Raw genomic sequence first — 25,804 nt, forward strand, 5'->3', positions numbered from 1 at the left:
TGTGTATTATGATATGTGTACCATTTGTGTTTTAATGCAAACAAGCATGCAAAAAGCACGATACTGAAATACGGCCACTGGGCGGAGAGGGGCAAAGGGAGCATGAAAAGGCTTCCCCTCTGCCTTCCCTTTGCAGGAAGCACCTTGCCCTGCCTCTACGCCTTCGTTTGACTGCAGCACACAGCCCTGCACCCAACTTACTCTTGCTGGCACGGTGCGGGATGGGCACTGCCACGCTCTTGCCACGCTCGCTGTCTTGGGGCTTGGGTGGGGATGCGGTGAAGCGGCAGATGCCGGGCTCTGAGGGGGTGCTCATGGAGGTCATGCTGTCGGCGTTGTCCGTGGTGCCCGTGGTCATCTGGTCTGAGGAGCTGTCGGAGATGAAGCACTCGGTGATCTCGAACTTGGCGTGCTGCAGCTGCTCCTCCAGCTTGGCGTGCTCGTAGGCGCGCGCCAGCTCCTCATAGGTGGACGAGGCGCTCTCGGTTGACACCATGCTGTTCCGGCCCTTGTCTGCAGAGGGAGAGGGCATCAGGTCCTCACCCATCCCTATCCCACAGCTGGGAATGCCATCCCCACCTCCCCCTTGCAGGACTGCCCATGTGACCCGACAATGGGGCTCAGGAGCCACCAAGGACCCCAGGCTGTCCCCCAATCCTTCCGCCACCCAGCACTCATCCTCTTGGGTTGAGCCCTTGAGCACCGTCCCCATCACATACCGGTGTCCTGCGAGAGGCTGGCACTGTAGCTGTCGCTCTCAGTGACGGTGATGCCATGCTGGGAGCCCACCGTCCGCCAGTCCGAGGTCAGGGTGCGCGCCGGGGTGGACGCCTGGCACTTGGTGAGGGTCCATTGGCTTGAGTAGCGGTTGCGGGTGCTGTGAGCAGACTTCACACTCTTCCTTGACACAGGGTCTATGGCACAGTGGTGACAATGTCATGCGGGCTCACCCCCAGAGCCAACCACCTCTTTACCCACTGGGGGAGATGCCCCATGGCCCACTCGCCCCCAGCACAGCCAGCCCAGCACTCACTGGTTCCGGGGCGTATGTCCGACATATCGATGAGCGGCCCCGTGTTCTGGATCAGGGCAGGGTGATGCAATGAGACGCCCGTGCAGAAGCTCTGGGGGTTTACAGCTTGGCTGAACTCAGTGTCTGTCACCGGGATCGTGGCTTTGTCGTCTCCTGTGGGGAGCAGCTGCAGCTCAGAGCTTTTTCCATAGCAAGGCCTGCTAGTCTATGCCCAGCTCACCCACCACATCCCCTGGCATCTCCTGCCCCTCTGTGCCCCAGAGCATCCCTGGGGTGAGGATGGGGTGGGATAGGAAACCCCCTAAGCCAGAGCACCCCTATGCCTCAGGAGGAAGGGGTCCACCCAGGGACACTGTGCCCACCCCTGCGGTCCCCACACTATGCTTACCCAGCTGCTTGATGCCCTCCTTGTCCTCGATGAGGAGCTGCACGCGGGGGATGTCGATGTGCAGGCGGGGGCCTTGCGGGGGCCCCTTCACCGGCGTGTCAAAGCTGCGGTTATTCTTGCTGTGAGGTAAGAGGGGACGCACACCCGGCGATTACTGGGGAGAGCCCCCGCGGCTCGAGCCTGGCACAGGTTGGGACTCCCCGTGCGCCAGCCATGGGCTCAGCACCCCCCGGCCCCCCAGTCCCTGTGCCAGGAGCTCACCCCGGGACCCACCTGATCAGCATCTCTGCCAAGCTCTTGGCATCTGTGTTAAAAGAGGGGAAAAGAAGATGGGAGCTTTTTGAGCCTTCAGGCATCGCCGTGGTACATCATGCACAGGTTAGGGACCCCATCCCACACACAGTACCCAGCCCCTCTCACCTCGCAGCCGCTTCAGCCGCTTCTCCTTCCTCTTCTTGCGGATGATGAAGAGTAGGGCCACTCCCAGCGTGGCCAGGATGATGGGGCAGGCAATGGTGAACAGCTTCTTCACGTCGTCCCCTTCCCCTTGCGCAGACTTGATGGGTGGGATGGTGCCTGCAGACAAGGTGTGCGCTCAGCACTCCAGCCCCCCATGGGACAGCACAGCCCCCCATTCCCCACTCACTGCCATCGTAGTCCAAGGTGGCGAACTGCGTGCTCTCATTGCCGCAGCCCGCGCTGTTGCAGGCCTTCATGCGCAGCTCATACCAGGTGGCCTCACGCAGCTCGGTCAGGAAGACCTCTCCGGAGCTGTTGGTGCGCAGGCTCTGCCAGCCCCAGTTGCCCTTGGGGCGGTACTCCAGGACGATGGCGGTGATGGGGCAGCCCCCACTGCTCCAGCCCTGCAGGTTGAGCCTGGCGTGCGTGGAGTTGATGTGGGTGAAGAGGTGTTGGTCCTTGCTGAAGGAGGGCTCTGTGGGATGGGAGCCATCAGCGTCACAGCGCGGAGCTGAGGGCGGGTTGTCCCCATCCCAGTGCGCCCCATCCCCGAGTTTTTAAACCAAGGAGCTATGTGGGAAGCACGGGTGCAGCAGGTAAACCCGGAAATGCACACACATGGGGAGCCCCCGAGCCAAAGCACGTGCAGCTCTTTGGGCTGTGCAGTGACGTACGATGGCCGAGGTTCTGGGGCAGAAATATATCAGCTGCAGTGGCGGTGACTGCACCAGTGCTGGGTTTGTTTGCCACCAGCCCAGCAGCAGTCAATCCAGCCCTCCTGCCCTGCTCACCTCTGCCGTGGGTCTTGGCCTCGATGATCTCACTGATGCGCCCGGCCCCCACGCTGTTCTTGGCTGCCAGCTTCACCTTGTACCAGGTGCCGCACTTGAGGCTCTCCAGCTTGAAGGAGCGCTCAGAAGAGCTGATGAAGACATCCTTCCACTCCTCGCTGTTGTCCACTGAGTACTGCAGCACGAAGCCTGAGGGTTGAAGGAGGAGGGGGTCTGCGGGCACGGCCAGCACAGAGCCCCCCGGGAGTGCCATCCCCATTGCAGCACGGCCCAGCTGCATGCAGCCCTCAGCCCGTGCTGAGCAGCTCCGTGCTCTGCGCCCGCCTCCACCACCAATTACTGCGGTTGTGCACAGGAGCGCAGGGAGCGCGGAACGTGATTGATTGGTGTGAGGCTATAAAGGGAAAGCCAGAATTAACTAGCTCCCTCGGGAAGCTGCTCGGAAGTTGCTTCTGTCATTGAACGCCGCCTCCTTTCCCATGATTAAGAGTATTAGGAAGCGCACTGTGTCCTGGATGAGCAAACCTGTTACGCTGCCGGCAGCCAGATGTCGGAGAAGGGCACTCTGGGTTTCCCCACAGCAGGGCACAGGACACGGTGCTGCGATGCCTGGAGCAGCACAGAGCTGCTCACCCCATGCTGAGTGTGTGCCCCATACCAGCATAGGGCTGTTCATGGAGCCCATCACCACGGGGCTGCCCGCACCCACCGCTGCTCTGCCCATGCCTGGCACCTCCCGGTCACGGGGATGGAGCACGGCTGCCCTGCAGTGTGTGCACAACGGCCCTGTTTCTGTGGGAACCACCACTCTGACTGTTCTGACCTTTTTGGCGATGCAAAATCCCCACTTACTTCCCCATCACAACGCCAGATTTGGCTATTTTCATGTTTCCCTTTGCCAATTCTTAAGCAAAGATAGCGGCTGTTCTGCCGCTGCGTGTGCATCAGGAGCCAAACAAAGCACTGCTCCCCGCACTGCTGCCTCCGTCACCCCGCGATGGGAGCACGGGGCACCTGAGCTGCCCCATCCCCATCCCAGTGCCCACCCAGCACCCCGCTGCCTGCCACCCGGCATTCATTTATTTAGTACATGCAGCATGTTTTTAATATTTCTAATCCAATTATAACCAAATTTATCAACAGAGTCCACTGGAGTGAAAGGCTGCTGGCTGGGGAGATTTGCTTGTAATTACTTTCATGCTTTTAATTAATTGTAAGCGAGGTCTCCTTCCCCTCTCCCCGCTCCCCCCTCCATGCGCAGCTGTTTCCACGTATAATTCATCAGATGAATCAGAGCAGAAAGGAGGCTCTGGGAGGCAGGGGTGGTCCCACAGCCCTCCTGCAGCCCACAGACACCGGGGATGAGCCCGGCAGAGCTCCAGCACTGGAGCCACCAGCACCTGCGTAATTAACGGCGTGCCCTTTGTTAGCTGCCTCACTCCCTGCATCTTGCTGAAAAAGGCACTCACGAAGAGTGGCACCCCTCCTGCAAGCATTAACCTTATTTTGGGGCACGTGGGGTGGCTCTGGGGACGTACCTCGGATGGAGCTGCCCCCATTGTCCCCAGGAATCCATGCCAGCGTGATGGAGGAGGCTGAGGTCTTGGACACGGTCAGGCGGGGCTGGTCTGGGGGCACTGCAGAGGAGCGCAAACGTCCGTGAGCACCACGCACACACCGACCCCACAGCGCACACCGTGTCCCAGCAGCACCCCGCACCTTGCACCAGCAGGTTGATGATGATGGTGTCGAAGCCCCAGGTGTTAGTGGCAGTGCAGGTGTAGTAGCCAGAGTCCTCCGCCTTCACCGAGCGCAGCACCAGTGTGCCATTGGCCTGGATCAGGCGGTGCCCATCCACTGTCACTGGGATGGCAGAGTCCTCGCTGCCAGGAGGGAACAGCACATGTCAGCCCCATAGGATTGCAGCCAGCAGCGGTCCCTGTCCTGTGTTACAGTGCCCAGTACCTGTCCTTGGTCCACTTGATCGCAGGGACTGGCTCCCCAACTGAGTTGCAGGGCAGCCTCACGTCCTTCATCCAGGGGGTGGTGACGGTGCCTCCAAAGGAGATGATCTTGGCCGGAGCTGGGGAGCAAGGAGGAGGTCAGCCTCACTGTTGGTACCCATTGCTGAGCCCCAAAACACTGCCAGAGGGGCCACGCTGAGATGCACCGAGCACAATAGCTCTGGCTCTGCATGTAGCCAACCCTCTGTATGGGACCAGGATGCTTGTCCCACAGAAGCCCCCACACATCCCCCATACCTTTCCCAGCAGGCTCGATGGTGACTTTCTCACTGATGTTGCCACGGCCCGCAGAGGTGACAGCAGCCACCCACAGCATGTACTGCTGCCCACGGTTCAGGTGTGCAATGCGGTAGAAGAGCTGGTCAGGGCTGGTCTCGTACTCACTGGGGGCCTGTAGGGGGGGAGCCAGGAGAAGGCATGGGTCTATTAGAGCCTCACTGACACAGCCTTCATCCTGGGCACACAGACACTGAGAGAACAGCATTAGCGTGAGCAAAACTGTCTGAGCAGCACCTGAGCTGTCAGCTGGGAAAATTCATCCTTGGGCCATCTGCCTGCATCCAGGCATCCCCACCAGCATGATACTCCGGGCATCGCTACCACTCAGCATCTCCTCTGCCCTGGTACTCAGTGCACCACCATCACTCCCATACCCAAGGTATCCCCAAGGCCATCAGGCTTAAGCCCCGCACCCATCACTTGGCAGACGGCAGAAGGTGCTGCACTGTCCCATTGCCCCACTGCCCCATCGCCCCACCCAGCTCTCCAGCAGCACACCTCCTCGAGGTGCTGTGGGTTTGCTCCCCAGCAGCAGCTCGGTTCTGCTCAGTGTTTCTTAATGCCGGTGTAAGCCGGCTGGTGTCGTAATTTCTCCAGGGAGCCCAGACCAGTGTGTGAGGAACAGATGGCAGCGACGGCATGATTTGTTCCGGAGAAATTACGCTTCCCAACCGCCCCGGGCTGCAGTGGGGCACAGGGCAGGCCCTAGCTGGGCAGCCAAACCCTTCTGCATGGCGGTGGCAGTGATGGGGTCCCCAGAGTCCCGCAGGGTCTCCAGCACTGCCCACAGATGTCCCAGCCCCATGGGGTCCCTTCGGTGCGCCCCGGCTGCCAGCCCCGTGGCAGGCAGACAATCCCTCTGCCTGTGTGCCGTGCATCAAGGCCACATCTCCTGCATACCACACTGGGGAGAGCCATCCTCAAGTGCTTCCCCACTGCCTCAACCATGGCATGAGATGAGACCATGGAGATGCCACCACGAGGGATGGACGTGTTACTTCTGTGTGCACACACAGGGCCGCACGTGGGCATCTGCACATTCATCGTCTCCAAACATGCACCCTGGTGGGGCCCACAGATGTGAACGCACCCCACAAACAGACACCTATATGAATATTGCATGGTATACATAATTTTTTTTAACCAAATGACAGTTTTGACAAGATGCCAGGAAAACAATATCGGATCCCAGCGGTTTTACCAGTTGCTTTGATGAAAAGATTATGTTGCCCTGGAAACCAGAGGCTCAGATAGTGAAATGAGTTTGAGAAGGAGCTTTTGATAAGCACCAGTCTGCAGACCTCCCATCAACCTCTCCCTCACCAAGGAGGGATGGGACCAGGTTGAATTTATGTTTTATTTTTGGTCGGCTCCTTGCATGTTTCCCATTCTGGAGTGAGCGTTGAGATGGGGGAGCACTGGAGGGAGGTGGCGGGTGACCCACAGATCACGCCAGGGTGCCCTCGACACCCCTGTGCTGCCACAGGCTGGATGCATGGCACCACCTGCATCATCCTCTGGCAGCATATGAGGCAGGTTCCTGTAACACTATTTCTGCCTCCATCCAGAAGCTCCACAGCTCCCCAGCACCCACCCGCAGCCCATCCCCATCGCCGTGCCCTTACCGGCTGCCCCGAGCCAGGGCTGGAGCAGAAGATGGTGTACTTGCGGATGATGCCATTGGGCTTTGCTGGGGGCAGCCAGGACACCACCACGCTGCTGGCTGAGGATGGCACAGCCTTGATGCCAGCTGGGGGACCTGGAACTGAAGGAGCAAGTGTGTGATGGCACTGACAACATGGGAGGAACCTGGGGGCCCCTTGTACCAACCCCATGGGGCATGTGGCCACTTCCATGGGCAGCCTGGACCCCTGCCCACGTGGAGGCAGGAGGGCTAATTGCAGTGCTACTTTAGAAATGGTGTTTGGCATTGAGTGGCCATCGCCTTAATCCACTCACTGCCCGATGGCTTAGCCCTGCCCTGCCCAGCTGTGTGCCGAGCAGCTGCCACTTCCCAGGGCTGCACTGGGCAGGAGCCGCTCTGCTACAGAGATAATGGCATTAAAGTAGGGCAGGCAGGGTGTAAATATTTAAATATCTGCACTTAAGGAAAAGAAAAAAAATAGGAAGGGAAATGCCCTGCGTGCTGCACGCTGGGGGTTCCCCGCACACTGCAGCTGCCCCCATACGTGCACCCAGCCCTGCTGCTCGATGGCCCTTTGGCGCTTTGTGCCTGGATTACTGTGTGCCTATCGGCCTAATCAGCCCAAGAACATATGTCTGCCAAAGGACCTCTGACAGATTGCAGCCCTCAGTGCTCCGCAGCTACAGGCAGCACCCTGGCAGTGCGTCCGACCCACAAACCGATTGCCCGTGGAGCTGGGGGTGTGTGCATGCCAGCCCCAATGGCTGCAAGCAAGGGGTGCTGCAAAGGGCAGGAGCCGCAGAGGGTGGATTGGGCTGGGGGCAACGGCAGCAGCACACGAGCTGTGCTCAGGCTTTTTGCAAACCCAGCAAGGAGAAAAGGATGGAGAAGCCCTGCCCGCCTCCTCCAGGGGCTGCAACGCTCTCCTCATTATTCCTTGCCAATGGCTCTTACTCGACACTTCATGTTCTTATGTCTAATTAACACACGCAACTGTGATTTATCAGCCAGGGAAGAGGGAGGCACACGTGTGCCCACTTGCAGCATACAGGAGCCACCAGCTGTGCCAGGATCTGCGTGGAACCACATCACCCTGGGTCGCACCACACCTCCCTGGCTGCCATCCCATCATCGGGACCATAGGCACAAAGGGGTTGGCGCAGTGCCACTCACTGTCCTCCTTGGTCTGGATGTAGAGCACACTGCTGCGGACGCCATCGCCAGCCTGTGTGTAGGCCAGCACCTGCACGCTGTAGTTGGTGAACTTCTCCATGCCCCGCAGCTCCACTCTCTCCCGTGTGGTCGTGATGTTCTGCATCTCACCCCACTCTGTAGGGACATGGCCATCAGCTCCGTGCTGCCCCCCACGTATGTATGCCCCATGCCCCGGGCATCAGCACTCACCTCCATCCATGTAGAGGGACCAGAAGATGACCCGGTAGCCCTTGAGCACACCGTTGAGGGTACTGCGTGGGGGTTCCGACCAGGAGATGACGGCCACATCTGACGTGATGGAGATGGCCCGCACATTCTCGGGGGGCTGGCTGGGCACTGGGAGGGCACAGATGGGGACGGTCAACCTACCATCCAGAGCTGCACCCCGTGGGCTCCGTGCTGGACCTCCCCATCACCCTCTCTCCCCCCTCCCCAAACCCAGTGCCACGATCCTCCTTCTCCTCACCCCAGGGCCGCCAGGATGCTGCACTTCCCAGCAAGGGGCGAGCTGGCTGGATGCGAGGTAATTGCATCCAATTGCCCCATAAGAGGTAACTCTAATTTTTATGAGCATTTAAATGATGATACATCACGGTAACGACCCTCTTTGAAAATGATTATTGTTTCGTATTACTTAGGTGTAAAAATATAAGCACCATGTAATTAGGGACCGAGTATAATAAACTAATACAGATAGTCCGTTTGAACAAAATGAAGGTAATATAATTATGGAAAAGACACTATTGCTAAAACAGGGGCCCTTGAATACCCCAGGAGGAGTGCTAATGTAGCCAGGAAATGATCGCGGTTTGACAGGCTAACGAGAGCCTTAATTAAGTATGAAAAACTGCTGCGCGAACGCACTGCAAAAGTTTTTCTGCTCATTTCTGGAACGGCAGAGGCACTCTGGATGGACGCCTTGCGCCCCATAGCATCACCACCCCTCCGTCCTTACCATCCTCCAGCGTGGTGGCATTGATCTCGCTGGAGGACGGCCCCGTCCCCGCACGGTTGAAGGCCTGAACCACCACCCCATACTGCGCGAACTTCTTCAGGTTGTCCAGCGTGTAGACCTCGCTGTCGCCCGTGGCCTTCATCTCCACGATGCTGTACTGCCCATTGCTGCCCGGGCTGTTCTCACGGTAGCCAATCTGGTACCCACGGATCACCCCATTCTGCAGCTCCTTCTTCGGGGCCTGAAGCAATGGGGACACGAAGGGGAGTGGTGTCACGGAGCTGACAGCCCCGCAGCCTTTAAATCAATCTGAACAGCGTTTCTCTGAAGCATTAAGAAATCGATAGGGTTGATTGTGAATTTATGTTACACGGCCAGCGCGATCCATCTCGCTGCAATACTCCCCAGCAAACGGAGTTATCTTCCAAGTGAACATTCATTAATCCGCTTTCCAGGAGGAGGGGGAGATGGGGGGAGAAGCTGAAACCCTAAATTTATTGACTTCCCCGTCTTTCTGAAGTCCTAATTTTATAATCAATTTTTTTTTTCTCATTCGACCTCCTGAAAAATAAATCTGATTCTGAACTCGATTGATCTGTGCTTGAGCAGCTGGCAAGCAGACGTCTCAGTTTTCCCATGTTTATCCTCGCTTTCCCCGTGGCCCCCCATGGATATCCTATGAGATAATGAGCTCGTTACCAAACGCGATTAACACGTGATGTGGCTGAGCTGCGTGCCCGGCCCCCGGGTTTTGTGACGTCTCAGGAGCTGTCCTCTGAGCTGCGAGGGGAAATCCCAGAGTCCCACCAGTGGGGGTGGCCAAGGAGAGCCCAATGCCCCATCCCCACGCACCTTCCAGGTGACCTGGATGCTCTGCGATGTCATCGGCTGCAAGGTGACATCCATCGGAGGCCCATCAGGAGCTGTGGGGGGGGAAAATGACACATTACCACAAAAATTCCCATCCGAAGAGGGCTCTGCTTGCATGCACCGCTACAGCACGGAGCAGAACCTGCTTCCTCCGTGCTGATGGTGAGCTCCTTGCTGGGCTCGCTGCGCCCGATCTTGTTGAAGGAGTACATGCGGATGCTGTACACGGACGCAGGGTGCAGGTCCACGATGTTTGCCTGGTTGATGGTCGGGGAGATGTTTCGTGTTGACTGCTTGAAGTCCCAGGAATCTGGAAGAAGAGTCACAGGGCGGTCAGCACCCACCCCCTGCGGTCCCCAAAGCCCCCTGCCACGCTGTGTCCCCCCGCCTCGCTGTTGTGCTGCTCTCGGCTCGGCTTTCTGCAAATATTGCCTCTTTAAATATTCCCTTTCAAATGCTCCCACCGAACATAAATTAACATATTTCATTAATGCCGCTCTCTCCTTTCTTCATCAAAGCAGCCGGGATGTGGAATATTCCCTGCACGGAGGCAGCAGGGCCAGCTCCCCACCTGCCCCACGGCACAGCCGAGCCCTCAGCATGGGCTATGGAGGTCTGGGGGGCACACGGGGGCAATCAGCTCCTACCAGACTTGTTCTTGTACTCGATGTCAAAGCCGGTGATGATGCTGTTCCCATCAAAGCGCTGCGTCCAGCGCAGGTTCATGCTGCGGGCTTTCACCTCGCGGATCTCCAGTTCTGGGGGGTCAGGTGGCTCTGGGGGGGATGGAGGTGGTTAGGAGCGTGGGGCGACAGGTGGAGCAGCAGGACCTTGAGGTGAGGCTCTGCCTGCTCTCACACCCAAGGTCACGGTGCTGTGAGCTCGGTACCTTGCACAGTGAGCTGGATCAGGCCCCTGTCCTCGCCGTACGAATTGATGGCATGGCAGGAGAAGAAGACTGAGTCGCCACGGTCAGCGGGTTTCAGCTGTGGGTATTTTGGGGACATAAAAGCAGCCCCTTCAGATTTAGGCACCCCAAGCACCAAGCTTCTTCCTACAGCCTGCAAACACAGCCTGCCCCCTGGCCCCATCCCCATCTACTGCCTGATGTGGTGGGTTGGAACTGGATGGTCTTTGAGGTCCCCTCCAACCCAACCATTCCGTGATTCTATGACCGCCTGCTCAGATATGTGCATGGAGATTTCACACCTTGAGGCATCCCTGGTGCTGCAATGCAGCTTTCGAACAAGGGCCCATTGCACAGCAAAGCAAAATTTGGTGCAAGGACAAACCAACTCATTGGGTTCCCCTTTTGGGGCCACCACAGCAAGCAGGCAGCGGTCGTGCTGCAGCTCTTTCAAAGAAGCTGAATGCAGCAGCTGCTTGTTCACCGCCCCACTATCTGCAGCACAAAAATGGCCCCATGCTGGCAGAGGATGCCCAGGCATCCTGGAACCCAGGGACATCCAGGACCCTGCCCTCACCTTGAGGGTGGAGATGACCTCGTCGCCGTTGTCCTTGGTGGCGATGGCGTAGCGCATGTTGCGGTCGGGGTCGATGACGGTGTCACCCTTCTCCCAGCGGATGATGATGGGCCGCTCGCCCCGCGCCGTGCAGTTCAGCTCCTTGCTCTGCCCCTTGATGGCGATGGTGGTGTTGGGGTGCGAGGTGATCATGGCGGGGACTGCGGGATGGAGCACGGCTCAGCCACCCGCCAGGCACCCCCCGGAGCCAACGGGGCGGTGTTGGGTGCAGAGCCCACCGAGAGGACACGCAGCCCCGAGCGGAAGCGTTTCGCTGCATTATACGGCTCAGGATCATAAAATAATGAAGCAGATAAATTTTATAATGCATAGCATTACACCGGGGTAGACAATAAAACGTGAAAGACAAATAACCAAGCGCACGCTATAATGAAGAGAAAGCCTCCAGTCGGAGACGTGCGAGTATGAATTATTGACTAAGGTTTTACACTCCCGAGGATGAGAGGAAGAATGTTTTCCATCACAGATTTGCATAATTCACTCGTATAAACCTGGGCAGAATATAGAGCGTGATTCCACAGCAGCAAGGCAGCAGCCTTTGCATTGCAGATGCTGGAGAGATATTTTTTTTTTCTCCTTTTTTTCCTCATATTCACCCAAACATGCAAAGGAGGGGAGGGGACACCCACTGCCCTGGCGTAGCACTCAGTCTGGTGGCATCGTGGAGTGGCATTGCAAATGGCACTGTAGGGTGGTATTGCGAGTGGCATTGTAGAATGGCATTGTGGTGTGGCATTGTGGGGTGGCAGTGCAGAGTGGCATTGCAGGAGGCATTGTGGGGTGGCACTGTGGTGTGGCATTGCAGTGTGGCACTGCAGAGTGGCACCGCAAGGCGGCATTGCAGAGTGGCACTCCAGAATGGCATTGCAGTAGGGCATTGCACTGTGGCACTGTGGGGTGGCATTGTGGTGTGGCACTGCAGAGTGGCACTGCAGGTGGCATTGCAGGATGGCACTGCAGGTGTCATCACTGTGTGGCGCTGCAGTTGGCATGGCAAGGTGGCATTGCAGGGTGGCACTGCCGGGTGGCATTGCAGGTATCATCACTGTGTGGCACTGCAGGTGGCACTGCAGTGTGGCATTGAGGGGTGGCACTGCAGGGTGGCATTGAGGGTGGCACTGCCCACAGCCCAGCACTGCCTGCTGTTGGGAGCACTTGGTGTTGGGTGGCAGAGCTGGGATGGATGCTGGCAGCACAAAGGGCACCTCGTGTCCCCCAGAGCGCCAAGGCTGGGGGTGGGGGCGGCCTGGGTAAGCCGAAAAAAATGTAATGCATAAACAAACAGCGCTGCTGAGTCCCGCAGTAATATATGATAATGACAATCCGCAAAGGCAACACACACTGTTATAATGGGACACAAGAGGCTCTAATGAGCTACGACTTCTCGGCTTTCTGTGGCAATGTAATTCAATTAGCAGCTAAGGAAACCTTTCCTCCGGAGCTGCTGTTTGCGGGGTGCAGCCTGTGCCCACGTGGCTGGGACGAGGCATGGCCTGGGTTGGGTTGGGGTCACCTCCTCTGCACGACAGCTCCTTGGGAGCCGCGGGAACGCTGCCTGCAGCAGCCCCAGGATGGTACAGCACCACAAGCTGATATGGAGCAGCAGGGCAGGGAAGAGCCCGACCCATTGGGGTGCATGAGGGCAGGGAGTCTTCAGCCAGAGCACGGCCCTGGGGCTCAGAGGGCTGCAGAGGAGCCAGCCCCTTCCCTGCACGCAGTGGCCCCCGGAGAGGAGCTCTGTTTCAGGCTCTGCTTCGCTGAAATGCACTTATTGATGTTTGATTAAAAGCAGCTCCTTGGATGTAAACATATCAACTTCTCTCAATTGCTGGGGTCCCAGGAGAGTGGCACGTAGCCCAGAGCGGAGGAAAGCAGCAAAACAAACCAAAAGAAAACCCCGACCAGCCGTGCAGGCAGCGTGGGCAGGGCTAGGAGGCACACTGTGCCACCGCTGCACCCCAGCCTGGCGATGCCCACGGTGACTGAGGGAAGGAGGACGCACGTGGCCAGAACTCCTGCAGCCGTCAGCAGCCTCCTGCACAGGGCAGGCTCCTGCACGCCAGAGCTCCTGTTAACACAGCTCCGACAAGAGCCACATCCCGTTTGCTGGGCAGAGATAAGGCTGTCCACAAAGGGAGCTGTCAGTGCCCCGCGTGCCATCCCCAGCCACGCTGGGGCAGGAGCAGCTGCACAGCCCAGCAGTGACAACTGAATGAGAACGGTGACAGCGGTGACAAGGGCTGCACCCGCCTTCCTCTCCCCCCTCTTTCTTGTTTAGAGCCAGCTCTGTGATGTTAATTTGATTGCACCCGTTTCAGCTTCCTTTCTACACTGATTAGCTGAGTTCCACCTGAAGCATGAGATTAATTCAAATTGCATGGAAGCAATCAGTGATGCTCCTGCAGGAGGACACCGAACCTCCTGGCACCTCTGGCCCTGCCCGGTGAGCCCCCACCACCAGCACTGCCCTGGGGGACTTGGACAGCCCTCATGCTCTGCTCTGGAGCACAGGGCAGTGTGCAGGCAGGTGCTAAATGCCATTTAGCACGTACTCACGAGCTCCTCACCTGCACCTGTGCCAGCCCCGGCTGCACGCTCACAGCCTCCAGCAGCCCACACCTCTCGCTCTGCAGCGCGCTGGACCTGATGCTAACAAGTTGCTCTGGAAAGCACGGATGAACGCCCCCAACCCTGCACAGCAGTGGGGAGCTGCTGTGTTCAGACAGGTGCTGTGCTCAGGGCTGAGCAGAGCGACGTGGCAGCGAGGTCCCAGTGCCAGCACACGCCCTGGGCACTGTGCTCCCTGCGGTGCCCCAGCTGGGAACAGCACCACCGCGGTTCCATTTGCACTCAGGTTTGCCACCACCTGACAAAGCAGCAGCTAACTCCTCCTGGCATCAGTGGGGCTGCTCCTGCTGCTCTGATTTATCGCCTCGGTCAGCCAGGGATGGTGCTGCACCTCCCATCCCGTGGCTTGGGCTCTGCTTAACTCCCACTTAACTCTATCCGCAGTGGCCTGGCCTGAAGCGCAAGCCGGCGCTGATCTGGCTTTAATTGGCCTGACATTTCACTAAACAAACAAAAATCAAAAAATGAAACAAAACAAAGAGCCCCATATAATGCTTAATTGGCTGCGGTGCTTCGTCTACCTATTCATTCGAACCTTTTCAAAGGCTGCTGAGGTCTCTGGGAAATGTAAAAGCACATGCATAATAAGGTTATGTGCTATTCAAGTCAGCAAGCAACCTGTCCTGGGATGCAATTATACCAGATAGCAGGGACACGGCAACAGTTCAGGCTCCAAGACTTCAGCACTCTCACTCGGGATTAATCGCCTTGACTTTGTACCTGCGCCTCATTGAAGTGGGTTGTTTGAAGTCGCTCGTTTCAGTTCATCAATCAGCGGGATAAATTAAACAGCTGACAGGGAGGGGAAAGGCTGCCCTCGGCCCTCCCCACGAGAAGCTGGCTAGGGATGGGGGGAAGCTAGGAAGGCAGCAATAAGACAAGCAGGGGGTGCTGGGGGCCAGCGGGAGCCAAACCGGGGTGCAGGACAGGTGGGGGGCGCAGCATGCTGCATGCCAGCCCCACTGCCATGAGGGAATTCTCCCTCCTGCACCTCTTCTGAGGGTTTGAACTCTTACGGCAGCCACAATCGAAATAAATAGAGAGGCGCTGGAGATTATGTATTCTGCTGATAGCAACGGGAGAGGAATCCAATAATAAGCGCAGTTCAAACACGGTGTCTAACAACACTTCCCGGCCCAGCCCTGTCAAATTAGCAGAGCTATTTCCTTTCCTGCCGTATGATGTAGATTGATCGCCAGGTTTTATTAAGGACTAAGTGTTTTTAATAGCATAAGGGAAGTCTCCCCTGTAGGAGGGGAATCAATGCCCTCCATGCCCGCAATGATCCAGGGCTGCGTGGTGCCGGGGATGCACCGGGCTGCTCTCTGCATGCTGCAGGCTGTAATTCCCCATCCACCCATCTGTCCATCCATTTTTCGTCTGTCTGTCCATCTCAGCCCACCCCCAGCTCCATGCCAGCCATGCCGTGGCTACTTACTCTTCACGGTGAGGAACATGGACTTGCTGATGTCCGTGCCCACCCCGTTGCTGGCCTGGCAGAGGTAGTAGCCGATGTCCTCCTCCAGCACGTGGCGGATGAGCAGTGAGCTGTTGGGGAGGATCTGGATGCGGCCCGTCAGCGGGATGGGGTGGTACTGCTGGGGGTTCCCACTGCCTGGAGGGGGAAGCAGAGATGCATCACTGAGCGCACATCTGAGGCAGGGGCTGCTTGTGGGGCTCAGTGCTGGGGTGACCCAGCAAGAATGGGACTCGCCCCACTTGCACAGAGGTCCCCATGCGCTGCTGTGTCATCTCCCACGTACCTTTCGCATGTTTCCACATCACTTTAGGAGGAGGGTACCCATCGACGGAGCAATTCAGCACCCCGGCTTTACCATAAATGCCATCTTGGTTGTTGGGTTGAACCACAAACCGAGGAGGCACTGCATAACAGGAAGGAATCATAGAATCACAGAAGCACTGAGGTTGGAGATGACCTCTAAAATCATCCAGTCCAACCATTCACGTACCACCATTCCCACTGACCATGTCCCTCAGTGCTACACTTACATGGTTACTGAACACCTCCAGGGACGGTGACTCCACCACCTAACCTGGGCAGCCTGTGCCAGTGCATCACCACTTTCTTGGTGAAGATTTTCCTAATATCCAACCTGAACCTCCTCTGGTGCAACTTCAGGCCACCACCTCTCATCCTATTGCTGTTACCTGGGAGAAGAGACCGACCCCCACCTTGCTACAACCTCCTTCTAGGGAACTGGAGAGAGCAATGAGGTCCACCTCAGATTCCTCTTCTTGAAAATCATCTCTGCCTGTTGCTTCCCAGCCTGATTCCATCTGCTCCCACCCATCCCTCCCACCCTCCCACCCAATGGGGGGACCCCAAGGCTCTCACCCCTCACGATGAGCTGCCGCTCGCGGCTGACCGTGGCGGCGGCGTTGCTGGCGATGCATGTGTAGTTGCCATTGTGCTTGAGGGAGACACTGGAGATCTGCAGGGAGCTCATGAACTCCTTGCTCTCAATGGTGACGCCTGAGCCGGAGAGGATGACGTGCCCATCCTTGCGCCAGGTGATGTGGATAGGCATGTCCCCGGAGGAGACCACGCAGGGGATGTAGAGGAGCTGCCCGATGGAGGCTGGTGGGAACTCGAAGGGCTGGATCAGAGGAGGGACTGCAGAGGGGACAGGCAGAGCACACTGTACAGGCACGCTGGGGGAAGCCCTCACCCGTAGGGTTCAGGCCTGCAGAGGGATGGGGGGGATGAGGAAAAGCTGTGTGTCCCTGGCTCCTGGCACTTGTCACAGGCTGGTGCATACCACTGAATCTTTAAGGATGGTGAAGACCTCTAACATCAAGCCCAACTCCAACCCACCCCCACCATGCCCACCAACCGTGTCCCTCAGTGCCACATCTCCATGTTTTCTGAACACCTTCAGGGATGGTGACCCCACCACCTCCCTGGGCATCCTGTGCCAGTGCCTGACTGCTCTTTTGGAGAAGAAATTTCTCCTAGTGTCCAAACTGAACCTCTCCTGTCGCAGCTTGAGGCCATCACCTCTCATCTTAGCCCCAGCACCATCCCGCAGCAGGACATGGCTTTGCAGAGGAGTGAGACTGCTTGGGGCCAGCACAGCAGTTCATAACCCATTGCCCCATCACCCAAAGCATTTGCTGCCCAGAATCAGGCAGGCTTTTGTTCAGCCATAGCACTTCCAGGAGGGGTGGAAGACGCCACTGAGCAGGTGACAGCGTGACGTGACCATGTGCAGGGCAGCACAGGGAGCTGCCAGCCCCGGCCCGTCTGTGAGCATCAGCTGAAATTCCACCTCAGCATTTATCTGCTCGCAGAAAAGCAGTTATTAGATGGATGCTTTTCTTGAAGGCTCTGGATTCAGAACCAGCCATTATCTTCCTGATAACTTAATTAGGCAACCGCAGCATCTCTGGCAATGTGGGAGGGGGAAGAAAGCAGAGAGAGGGAGACAATTAGCTTAACAAGGCTCAGCACCTGGTAGACGAGATCCTCTTTCCGCAGCCTCCATAATTAAATTAGCAGGCTGCCAATTGTCCCCTCGGCAGAAATAAGATGCCCTCTCATACAGACGTGGAGCCCCAGCAGGCAGGGCTCACCATGCCACCGTGCACGGCCCCATCCTCACCCCACCGCTCACCCAGAGTGCTGCAAGGCTCTCAGTGCTCCAGCAGCACTGCTCAGGGTTCCAGGGACCATCCAGAACCAGGCTGGCCTCATTTGGGTGGCCCAGAGCCCATCCAAGCAGGCACAAAGGGCAGCAGTGCGGGTTGGTTGTCACCCCAAGCCAGGCTGCAGAGACGTGGCTCGAGCTGCTGGAGCCATGGAGCCAGCAGCGCCTGCTTTCCATAATTAATGAATAATTAATTGGGAATGCACTGCAGTCTATTGCAGAGGGCTGGGCTTGTGCATCTCCAAACACACCCCACAGGCCACTTGTGAGCACACACAGCCTCTCGACAGAAGAGCTCTCCCTGTTCTATCTCCCCTTAACCAGAGCCCAAACCTCACCCTTCCTCCCCAAATAATCTTGTGCTGCACGTTCTGTCTGCAGCACTTCCCAGGCTCTCCCACGCATGGCACAGCCCTGGCACCACGCAGAGCCCCCGCATCACCCAGCACTGTGCTCCCACCGCTTCCTCCGGGCACAGCCAGGCAGCACGGCCCCAAGTGATTAATTAAAATGTTCCAAGATGTCTGCTGCTAAATAACGAGCTGCGGGGCACCTCGGCAATGCAGAGAGCAGAGGATGCAGGAGGCTCCCAGTTGGGACGTAGGGTTGGGAGCTATGGGAGCAAGCAAGGGCTTGCAAATGGGTGGCGGATAAAGGATGGAGGTGCTGGTGGAAGGGGCCCATAAAGATTTTACTGCCATTGCTTGGGAAGCCTGAATAATTCACTGGTGGCACTTAGAGTGGCCGCCAGGCACTTGTGGCAATAAAAGCTTTACGGTGCTCTGTGCCATCCTGCACTCAACACAGTCATATTTATTTACTCTACTGCTCGGAGTGAACTCCAAAGGTAGCAGAGGGCAGCTCAATTCCCCTCTGCCCTCTGTCCAATGGGCAGCACGAGCAGCCAAGCTGGGCTGGGTGTAACTCCATGGGATGAAGGTGGATGGATGGCACTGCACGGCATCTGGGCTCAAATCTGGGCTCAAAGGGGTTTGCATGGCATTCACTTCCCAGGACATATGAATGAACTTCTGCGTCCACCTCCCAGCAATGGGCACAAAAGCAAAGTGTGTAACTCAGCACCCCTCTGGACACCCCCTCTGTGAGGATTTTGGTACAAGGGGAGGAACACAAAGGCTGGCTGTGGCCTGCAACGAGGGTGCAAGGGAGATCCGTCCCCTTGGCACTGCCCGGAGGTTATCTGCAGCCCACACTTCCGCTAGCAAAGCCTCGGAGAAGAGCATTAACTAATCAAGTGGTAGCATCTATAATCAGCTTGATGCACTCTCTTGCTAACCTGATTCCTAATAAGAAAATGGTGGATGGGAGGGGAAGGAGGGGGATCAGCATAAAATCCGGTCCATAAATACCCTGCTCAGTGAGACAGAGGGAAAGACAATTGGCCAGCTCCGTCCCCAGCGTGGCTGTGTTTGTCTGAATGATTTACTGCAAACACTGCACTGGCGACGGGCAGAGCCGACCCGACAACGCTGAGGACGGGAGATACGATAGCACCGCGCTCATAACACAATCTCAGCAAGTCACTGGGAGGGAATGCATCCGACTCAATTCATTAGGACTGATAGCTCCCTCAATGGGGCTGAATAATTGATGGCCTGTAGAAGCTTTTAAGATGTTCTGCGCGCTCGGAAGACCGAGAGTATTATTTTTTTAAAAGCTAACACACAGAGAAAAACATCAGTGAAGGTGATCCGAGCAAAGGTTAGATGTTTTAATACACTGTGTTTACACCGTAAATCCTTGCTCCGCTGCGTGTAGCAAGAAATGGAGCTGGTGCAGCAGCAAGCACACAGGTGGGTGAGAGGTGCAGTGTGAGCACAGCGTTTGGGCTGCAGAGCATCCCCTGCAACGCCTCTCTGCCTTCGCCCTTCGCAGAGATGGTCCCAGCACCACCTGAACGTCTGACCCAGGCCACCTCTGCAGCTCCTTACCTTTCACCGTGACATGGACACTCTGGCTGATGGAGAGCTGGGGCTGGATCAGCACGCTGCACAGGTACTCCCCTTCGTCCATGCCTTTCTGGACGTCCATCAGCTTCAGGGTCCCGTTCTCAAAGACCACTTGGCGGTGGTTATCGGGCAGCAGCAAAGAGTCCTTGTACCACTTGATGGAGTAATACGGGTACCCAATCACCCTGCAGTTGATGAAAGTGTCCCTACCCGCGACCGCCGTTATGTTCTTCATCGCCCGGATGCTCGGGGGACCTACATAGTGGGGAGGAAGGAAGAGGCAGGCTAGGTTAATTCCGAAGGGCGGTTTGTTTGCACACAGATCCGCTGCAAATGCTGCTGCTGCCCCTCAGAGGGACACCAGAGGCTGCTGGGAGACACCTGGGGAGCGCTGCCAACCGCCCCAGCTGCTCTGCCCGCTTTGCCGAATGGCCTTGGTGCAGAACTGCACGCGGGGACCTCCCTTCCATTTGTACATTTATTTATTCTCAACTGAAATCAGCCCATTCCGTGCCTCTCACTGGTTGCCTGAGTACTGCCCAAAGCCAGCTCGCCCCCTGTTCCCAGCTGCTCTCACGCTGGCTGGAGGACTGGAGGCATGCTGCAGGTGAGTATTATAACAAGAGGTTTCATGCTTCAGTAATTATATTGTTCTTGTGGCTGTCGTATAAAATAGCAAACCCATCTGCAGATTAACTCCATCTTGGCTCCTCACCCTAAGTGGTGAGGACGACAGCTTAGCAGACACTCCAGATAAGCCAACGTTGCCTTTAGTGTGTTTCCTTACATTAAGTCCCGCTGCCCCCAGCGTGGGGGGCACCCATCGGCTGTTGGGAAGGTTTGGTGGGAGATGCTCTGTCCCCATGGAGCATGGAGGTGTCTGAGGGCACAGCAACATGGATTCCCCCCAGTGCACCATAAGAAGGAGGAGGGAGAGATAAATTAGCATCTGTAACTGCCTCCTGGGCCTGTTGGAGGGACTTGCTCAATTCCAAGGCAAAAAAAAAAAGAAAAGAAAAAAAGCCTGAATCTTATCTAGTGACAGGCAGTCAGGGACCAAAAGAGGGAGGAAAAAAAAAAAAAAAGAAGACAATGAAACGTCCTCATTCAAAACGCTGCAATTGCTTCTCGTGGCTGGGACATGAACTCGCTCCAAATTTAGCAGTAAATGGCAGCAAAATTCAGACTCTCCCGGGATCCCAGCCAAAAAGCCACTAGATCCATTTCAAACCTGAGACGCAGACAAACACAGCTCTTCAAGTCTCTTTCTAGTAGATAAATTAATGTTACCTTGACTCTGTTCCCACCTACGAGCCTAGAAGTTTTACTGGTGATAATGAATGGGCAGGGGCTCACACCACACCCCGTGCCCCGCAGAACGCCCTACAATGCACAGAACAACGCGCTCCAGTGTGACAACGCAGTGATTCACGCAGCTGTGGCTTTTAGCAGACAAAGAAAACACAGACACGACACATCCAAGCTCCTTTTCCATCGTTCCCCGTGCTGCCTCATCATTGCTTGTAATGGGATCGAGGCTGGATGGGGCAAGTTGGGGTCCTGGGGTGGTTTGGGGACACATCGCTGGTGGGTGCAGAGGAATGGGCAGGACAAGTCACTTCTGTGCCACCAGTAGGTCCTTCACGGAGGTGTTTGCTGCACAGACCCAATGCTGGGTAGGGTGAAAGCAGAGCCCAACAGGGAGGCATTGCCCCTCTGGGAAGTGTTGCTCTGGATGCGCGCTCAGTTCAGGGCCCTGCTCTGCGCCATGGGGAAGATCCATCCCATGGATCTGGGGGCCAGCAGGGCTGCAGGGGGGTCAGGCATTGAGGGACCTGCACGGCTGGGAAAGGGCAGGGGCAAGGAAGAACAGAACACAACCAAAAGCCCAGTAAAAGCCCTATTCTGATATTTAAAAGTAGACAGGCACCTCTTACGTTTATTCGCGCTTGGTATTCGGCGCTGCCCACCGAGTTCCGCGCGGTGCACCGGTACACGCCGCCGTCCTTGATCTGCGGGCTGGTGACGTTCATGTGGCTCACCGTGGTGCCGTCCGACATGGTGTACTGGTTGGTTCGGTGCCCGTTGTCCCGCGGGATGGGCTCGTCGTCCAGGGCCCAGGTCACGGTCGGGGGCGGCGCGCCCTTGGCGGCACACATCAGGGAGAACTGCTCCCCGGGGTTCACCACCTTCTCGCTGAAGGAGGAGACGATGCGGGGGGTCCCATCTGGGGGCACCCAGCGGGAGCAGGGTTAGGGCACGGCTGCAGTCACCCGCACGGATGCGCCCGTGCCCCTGTGCCCTGTGCGCCCTTGGCTCAAAGGGTGCCTAGCCCTGCTCCAACACCCGGTGATCTCCATCCCATTGTCACAAAAAAGGCGAGAAGATGCCTTGTGGAAGGCAGGGTGCCCACCCCGCTGGCACTCGCTTCCCCCCATCCTTGCATAAAGCATCCAGGGATGAGGCAGCTCGGAAAGGGTCAGAGAAAAAGCCACCACCAACCCCCGCCCCGAGGAAGCCAGCTCACCCTCCAGTGTGATGATGGAGAAGTCCTGTGCTGTCTGGGACTTGCGGGTGGCAAAGCACTGGTAGGCTCCAGAGTGGCTCTTTTGTGCTGCCGTGATGAGGAGGGTCTCATTGCTGATGCCCCGGATGGAGATGAAGTCATCCACCACCACCAGGTCTGTGTTGCGATACCAGCGGATGACGTACTCAGGTGACCCACTGAGGGCACAAGAGAGGATGACGGTGCTGCCAATGCCCGTCTTGAGCTTCTTTGGTGTGAGGGTCACACGCAGAGGGTCTGTGCGAGAGAAGGTGAGAGCAGGTGACACATTGGAGATGCTGGGCAGCGGGTGCCTCCTTCTCCTTTCTGTCTCTGGAATCACCAGCCTACATGCACAATGCCAGGGGTGGCAACCCTGCCGTCCCTTGTGCTGCTTAATGGGTGTCAATGCTGGGGCAGCAGTGGGGACGTGGCTCTGCGATGGGACAGTGCCGAGTGGAGACGTGCCAGGGCAGCCCGGGTGCTGCTGATGGCTGCAGGAACCCCCAGGAGCACAACAGGCAGTAAATATTTGGCCTGCCCAGATGGTATTTACTGTTTGGCTGGAGCTTATTTTATGTAAATCAGCAAAACAAAGCACAGAGGCACCTCGCAGAACATTGCCATCCAGCAATTTACATCCCATGGTATTGCACTGCTGTTTCCAGAGGTCCGGATTAAAGCGGTAAATCAGGGGACGGCTGCAGATCTGCTGCAGCAGCATTACAAACTCCCCCAGAACGCTCCCAGCACCACATCGGACACACTGCGTAGTGAGACGCGCCAAAATAGAAAGCTTTACGGTTCCACAGAGACGGGCAGGAGGCAGCTCCCCCCTCCAGCACTCACCAATGACCGTGAGGGTCCCCGTGACCTCTGCGGACCCGAAGGTGTTGGTCACCTCGCAGATGTAGGTCCCGCTGTCCTCCACGCGCAGGTCGGCGATGCTCAGCCCCGTGATGCGTTTGGCCCAGCGGCCGTCGGCGGGCAGCGGGCGCCCGTCCTTGAGCCAGCGGATGGCAGGGTTGGGGTATCCCGAAGCAATGCAGGGCAGCTCCACCAGCCGACCCGCACGCACCTCCCGCGACTGGAAGCTGTCTAGCATGGTGGGGATGGACTCGGCCGGGTCTGCGTTTGGAGAGGAGATCGACTCACCCAGAGAAAGAGGAGAGATGTGCTCCTGCCCCCCGCCGGTGTGGAGGGCTGAGCTCTGAGCTGATGGGGACGCGGGGAGCAGTGGGCCAATGCTGCGTCACCCGGTGGAATCTCCCCAGGGAGCCTCACCCGAGCGGCTGGAGGGATGGATAAACTCAGCACTGTAGGAATTACTCAAGGTGACACCTAATTGGTGCAAAATACACAAATTCTGTGGCACATTTCAAAATTTACAAGCAAAAGGGGCCCATCAGGCAGCTGGGAAAGGAGAAAATTAATCACCAAGTCTCAGGCGTGAAATTAAATTCCAGGGGAAAGAAACCTCTTTCATTACTCCCAAGCAGAAGTAAAACGCCGTGACGTGTAAATAATGACAGCGACCAGGAGGGGACAGAGGCACATCGAATGCACGGGGAGAGGGGACGGGGCGCCCCGTGGCTGCCCACGCTTCGCTCTGGGATCCAACAGGGCCGGGACAAGGAATCTCAGCCGTTCCCAACCCCGTCCCAAACCCTTTGCAGGGGTTAATTCAAGGAGTAAATGCGGGAACCATGCACGCAAGGCTGGAAAAACCATATGGCAGAGCGCGGGCGAGCTGCAGCTGACGGGCGGGAGAGACGATGCAGCTCCCGAGCAGAGTAATTTGGGCAGTGAGCGGAGCCGGGAGCGCCCGGAGCCAGCCGGCACTACGGACTGCGCCGCTCGGCTGCAGTATCGCTTGCATCTTCGTCACATCGCGTCAGGCTGCTCACATCGCCGCCTGTCACATCGCATCGCCGCGCGCCCCGTCGCCTCCTGCTCGGGGTGCTGCACGGCACGGCTGCCCACCGCCGGGCATAGGGGCACGGCACGGACCCCCCGTGGTCCTCACACCCCCTCCCCCCCCCCAGGGACATGGGTAGGGGTGCACCCAGAGTGGGGCACGCAGGCTGGGTGCTGTCCCCAGGGCCGGATGGGACTGGGCACGTCCCTGGCACAGCTCGGGGGCCACGTGCTCACCTGACACTGACAGCCTGGCCCCGTTGCTCTGCCGCGTCTCCCCACTGTACTTGTGCTTGGTGATACACCTGTAGGTGGACAAGGCATCTTCCTTCTGCACGTCCGATATGTACAAACCTCCGTAAGAAGTAATAAAAAACCTATTTTCTGGAGACACAAAGAGGAAAAGGGGGGGGGAGGAGGGGGGAAGGGTGAGTGGGTCCTCGCACCACGTGCTCTCCTCCTGTACACATCCCCTGCTTTCGGGGTTGGCACCACCAGGGCTGCGGTTTGGGTAGGTTGACGATGATGAGTGCTACACATGGGTGTGCAACAGCAGCCCACACGTCCCTGGGCACTGCGCTCCCCCAGAGCAGCGCTCACCCTGCGGCACACATCCTGCCCATGCACTGAGGTACGTGGGCTGTCCTTGCAGCCTGCCTGCAGCCCATGGTCCCAATGCCAGCACCGAGCTGCACAGTGCTGGCTGTGCAGGATGCTGCAGGGCACAGACCTGGGCTCGCAGTGCTTCTGTGGCTGCAGTTGAAGAGGGGAGCACACGCGGTGAAGCCCATCTTGGTGTGCTGCATAGCAACGCTGCAATTAAAAGTGAATCCGTCCTGCTGAGTTAATAATTAGCTTAACTTACTTAGAAGCATGTGAAAACAAATAAGGGCTTGAGCTGATAGCGGAGCACCGGGGGAAGATTGCCGAGGCCACCGGGTGGCACAGCACAGCCCTGTGGCACTGCCTGGCTGCTTTTAGGTAAGCCCATGCACGTGGGAAAGGCACGAAAAGCAAACTACCAAAACAGCCTCTGGAGAGGATGGCAGAACTTCTCCCTGCCCCCAGAAGCAGCGCTGGAGGCTGCAGATTGACACAAACCAGTTCTGCACCCAGGACCTGGAGTGCATCCATCACGAAAGCCAAGTGGAGGGCAGCTCTGACCCTGCTGGCAATGCCCCCCATCCCACTGTAGCTCAGTTGGACAGATGGGTTTGACTCTAATTGAGAGTATTTGGGACTCCAGACAGAGGAAATAGCAGCCTCACTAAGATGCGAGCCAAGCTGTGGGTTAATGGAAGGCACAGACAGAAGAAACTTGAGCATCCCATGAGCCCAGGACAGGACTGGAGGGGTCAGTGCCCCACACCATCAGTTGGTGGCACTGAGAGCTTCATGCAAACCTCCATAAAAGGGAAGGGGGAGCAGTCCTGCATACGCAGCTGAAATAACATGCAAATCAAGCATTAATTTTTCATCTCCCATCAAACCAGTAAGCAGAGAGCATTGGCTGCACTGGAATTTGAGAAGGGGGGAGCCAGTTTCTATGGTAACAGCTGCTGCATTTTGCAAAGTGCTCCGCAGCCCCAGCTGGCCTCCCCCACAGCGCGCACTTCTGTGCATGCCTAACTGCAGCCCTGCTGCCAGGCGTGCTCGCGAGTGCTCTGGAAACAAAGACTTGGAGAGCAGCAGCAATGTGCAGGGACCCAGGAGCAGCAGCAGCACCACGGGGACCTCGTGCCACCTTGGACACTCGGCTGCTGGAGCTCGCCAGCGTGCACAGATCCAGATGGAGCCTGAGTTGGGTAAGAGCCAGACAGGAGCGTGGCTTTAAAGACGCCACGGTGTTAAATGTAAGGGCTACACAACCTGA

The 25,804-nt window shown here is 57.3% G+C and overlaps 1 protein-coding gene across 2 annotated transcripts in view; it reads right to left on the minus strand.

Moving 5' to 3' along the window:
• The window catches only part of DSCAML1 (DS cell adhesion molecule like 1), an 80,591-nt gene that overhangs the window by 2,317 nt on the left and 52,470 nt on the right, over window positions 1-25,804 (minus strand). Inside the window, exons 4-32 of one of the 2 annotated variants that reach the window (NM_001396617.1) lie at window positions 24,169-24,315; window positions 22,864-23,142; window positions 21,997-22,272; window positions 21,400-21,696; window positions 19,452-19,724; window positions 16,188-16,466; window positions 15,595-15,714; window positions 15,270-15,446; window positions 11,144-11,343; window positions 10,549-10,645; window positions 10,307-10,435; window positions 9,802-9,969; window positions 9,642-9,712; window positions 8,790-9,030; window positions 8,024-8,170; window positions 7,793-7,948; window positions 6,600-6,739; window positions 4,933-5,086; window positions 4,637-4,754; window positions 4,391-4,554; window positions 4,210-4,308; window positions 2,672-2,860; window positions 2,068-2,355; window positions 1,842-1,997; window positions 1,695-1,725; window positions 1,422-1,540; window positions 1,034-1,186; window positions 720-914; window positions 202-513 (exon numbers count right to left, since the gene is read on the minus strand). In NM_001396617.1, the coding sequence (NP_001383546.1) occupies window positions 202-513; window positions 720-914; window positions 1,034-1,186; window positions 1,422-1,540; window positions 1,695-1,725; window positions 1,842-1,997; window positions 2,068-2,355; window positions 2,672-2,860; window positions 4,210-4,308; window positions 4,391-4,554; window positions 4,637-4,754; window positions 4,933-5,086; window positions 6,600-6,739; window positions 7,793-7,948; window positions 8,024-8,170; window positions 8,790-9,030; window positions 9,642-9,712; window positions 9,802-9,969; window positions 10,307-10,435; window positions 10,549-10,645; window positions 11,144-11,343; window positions 15,270-15,446; window positions 15,595-15,714; window positions 16,188-16,466; window positions 19,452-19,724; window positions 21,400-21,696; window positions 21,997-22,272; window positions 22,864-23,142; window positions 24,169-24,315 (5,175 nt within the window). Of the gene's footprint in view, window positions 1-201; window positions 514-719; window positions 915-1,033; window positions 1,187-1,421; window positions 1,541-1,694; window positions 1,726-1,841; window positions 1,998-2,067; window positions 2,356-2,671; window positions 2,861-4,209; window positions 4,309-4,390; window positions 4,555-4,636; window positions 4,755-4,932; window positions 5,087-6,599; window positions 6,740-7,792; window positions 7,949-8,023; window positions 8,171-8,789; window positions 9,031-9,641; window positions 9,713-9,801; window positions 9,970-10,306; window positions 10,436-10,548; window positions 10,646-11,143; window positions 11,344-15,269; window positions 15,447-15,594; window positions 15,715-16,187; window positions 16,467-19,451; window positions 19,725-21,399; window positions 21,697-21,996; window positions 22,273-22,863; window positions 23,143-24,168; window positions 24,316-25,804 lie in introns of those variants that run through there. The other variant, XM_040652178.2, reaches the window with a different exon arrangement.

The sequence above is a fragment of the Gallus gallus genome, chromosome 24 (genome assembly GCF_016699485.2).
Source record: "Gallus gallus isolate bGalGal1 chromosome 24, bGalGal1.mat.broiler.GRCg7b, whole genome shotgun sequence".
NCBI classification, from domain to species: domain Eukaryota; kingdom Metazoa; phylum Chordata; class Aves; order Galliformes; family Phasianidae; genus Gallus; species Gallus gallus.